The sequence below is a fragment of the Protobothrops mucrosquamatus genome, unplaced genomic scaffold (assembly GCF_001527695.2).
Source record: "Protobothrops mucrosquamatus isolate PMUCROS unplaced genomic scaffold, P.Mucros_1.0 scaffold464, whole genome shotgun sequence".
NCBI classification, from domain to species: Eukaryota; Metazoa; Chordata; class Lepidosauria; order Squamata; family Viperidae; genus Protobothrops; species Protobothrops mucrosquamatus.
The window spans coordinates 1,655,301-1,658,004 of record NW_015386785.1 but is presented as its reverse complement, the minus strand read 5'-3'; the positions used below and the strand labels follow the sequence as shown (position 1 = coordinate 1,658,004).

The 2,704-nt window shown below is 32.2% G+C and overlaps 1 protein-coding gene across 1 annotated transcript in view; it reads left to right on the top strand.

Annotated features, from left to right (window-relative positions):
- Positions 1–2,187, top strand: part of LOC107287981 (tripartite motif-containing protein 59) — a 23,364-nt gene extending 21,177 nt beyond the window's left edge. Inside the window, exon 9 of the mRNA XM_015816552.1 lies at positions 1,907–2,187. Within this exon, the coding sequence (XP_015672038.1) occupies positions 1,907–1,915 (9 nt within the window). The 3' untranslated portion in view covers positions 1,916–2,187. The remainder of the gene's footprint in view (positions 1–1,906) is intronic.
- The last annotated feature ends 517 nt before the right edge of the window (positions 2,188–2,704 follow it).

Here is a 2,704-nt window from a genome sequence, read left to right as displayed (position 1 = left end):
CACCCTGCATATCAGATATTTACATTACTATTCATAACAGTAGCAAAATTACAGTTATGAAGTAGCAACGAAAATTTTATGGTTGGGGGTCACCACAACATGAGGAACTGTATTAAAGGGTCGCGGCATTAGGAAGGTTGAGAACCACTGTTCTAGAGCTTGTGGCTTAATGTTATTTTAATCAACATTAAACCTCATGTTTGTTTCCAGTACAGGAAATCATGTTTCACAGTAATGGATTGAACTTTCAAAGCCACTAATGATAACATTTACGTTTGTTTCACATTCCAAGGTTTAGAAAGCCATGATCTCTAAAGCTGGAGTATATACTTCTAATCTAGAACAATATAACACTTTCATTTTTATTTTGTATCTGTTTCTACTATAGAAAGATCTTCATTTAATAATTATTTAATAATTCTGTATTTAATAATTATATATTTAGATGTTTGATTTATCTGCAAATATAGCTTCCTAATACAATATGGGAACTTTTGTTAATAGAATTCTGCTAAAACATATTGAATTAATAATTATCTACTTTGGACAGCAGCAGAAATAGTATACCTAAAACATGAAATATAGTTCAATTAATTTAGAAGAAAAGGTACTAAAATAAATTGCTTTATATACAATATCCCATAATATATTCCCTATGTCACGTTGACTACATAAATACTATATGGAAAAAGTATTTAATTTTACAGAATAAATTCTAAAACTTGAATATCAATAGTATACTCTATAATTTTTATATATATATATATATCTTTCAGGAACAACTATACCCTTTTATCAAGGCATTAATTGTAAACAATAAGATTGCAAATTGTGTTTTCTCACTCCATGTTTTTGAATCATTGGCACTGATTCCCCAAATTGGTTTCAGGGGAACATTCTTGAATTTTCTTTTTAATCAGCTAATTTTGTTCAATTAGCTACATTGTAGTTTTCAAAACATCCCAAACACACAAACCATTCCTCGTTTTGAGGCCCTTGGTTATTTTGATTCTGTTATGTTTGATCTTTTATGTATTAATTTGCACTGAAGATAGTTAAGAATTGCTTCCAAATAAACCTGCATTAAGACTGCACTACTAAGAGGCATAGCTGGTATTCCACTTGTCTCTCTCGCATATTCATTCTAATTCAGAGGCTGTTCCTTGAAAATTACACCGCTTAATCATACTTAATTCTTTTATAAGGGTCATTGAGTACCTTATCTACCCTTCCCCTCAAACTGCATCCTTAGAAGTCATTCTGGAGTAATCTATGTATCATAAGAAACAGTAGGTAGTAATAACGGTTAGAGCAGGATGATGCTTAATAAAGCTGACATCCTTATGTGCCCATAATTTTGTTTGTTGTTTGCTACAGCACCAAACTGACATTGGTTGATCTTTTAAAAAAGTAACATAGTTTGGATCTGTTTGGTATTAAGATGGAAGACAGCTGAAATATTCCAGAGCTGTATACTGGGAAGGAAAAGCAAACTTATTTTCGTATAGGTGCTAAGAGGGGGACCTATATGTCCATGTAGTCACAAGGAGTCAAACTTGACTTGAAAGACTAAAAATCCTTCTGAGACTGCATTTTTTCTTGCTGTGCCACAATGATTAAGCAAGTATTTTAAGGAATAATGTTCCAATTGTTATAAAATTGAACCCAGTATTTTCCATAGTGATGTTTTTTTCAGATATTTTGTGCTATATAGTATTTAGTAAATATAGTATTCCACATTGTTCTTTAAAATTGAAATCAAAAAGATATTTTTTAAAACTTGATTCCACAGGATTTAAAAATCCAATGTATTGTGGTAACTTTTAAACTAGAAAGAGCCAAAAATGGGAGGAAGGGACAAAATAATTATCCAAAAATCAATTACTAAGTTTATTCCTTCCTATAGATTCATTGAAGTACAGTGCAATATGATTTTGTACTTGGAAAAGAAGCACTTGGACAAAAGACAGAAGCATTTTTATTTTCAAAGCATTTCACAGTTGGCATCCAGAAGAACAAAGTAAGCAGAATGAAAAAGCAACAGAAATGGGTGGATGTGTAAATAAGGGAACTTTGCTGTTGGTACTCCTCAGATAAGAGAGTGAATAGCATCTAACTGAATGAAATAATAAAATGTACAGATATGGTTGGCTAGATCTTATATTCCTTTCTGTCACAATACTTTTATACAATGATGTACAATTTATTTTTATGCTGCCTTTTAGTTCCTTCAGCAGTTAATTCAGTTTACAAAAACAACAGTTACAATTAAAAATCAATAAACACTGGTAGGTGATTAAAAACTCACATTTACTACACACTTCCAAGCAAAAATTTTAGACATTTTGATCCCAATGCTCAAAAAATAACCCAAGTTTTAAGTGCCTTTCTAAAAAGCCAAAAGGTTTGGGGCCAACCCTTCATTGAGGGGAGGGAGATCATTTCAAAAGTACATCTCCTAGATCTCTTCAGATTATTTTGTTTCCTTGTAGGGCACGTGGGCAGGCAGATACCATTGAAGAAAGGCAATTCTATTAATAGCCTATCCATGTTAGATCTTTACAGGTGATAACATTCTGAATTGTATCTGGAAGCTTGTAAGAAGCCAGTACAATTGGCTAGTGGACTTTACATGGGTGTACTGAAGTATGCTAAAACTAGCCATGCCACTGCATGGACCATTTGAGGCTTCAATGTGGTGTTC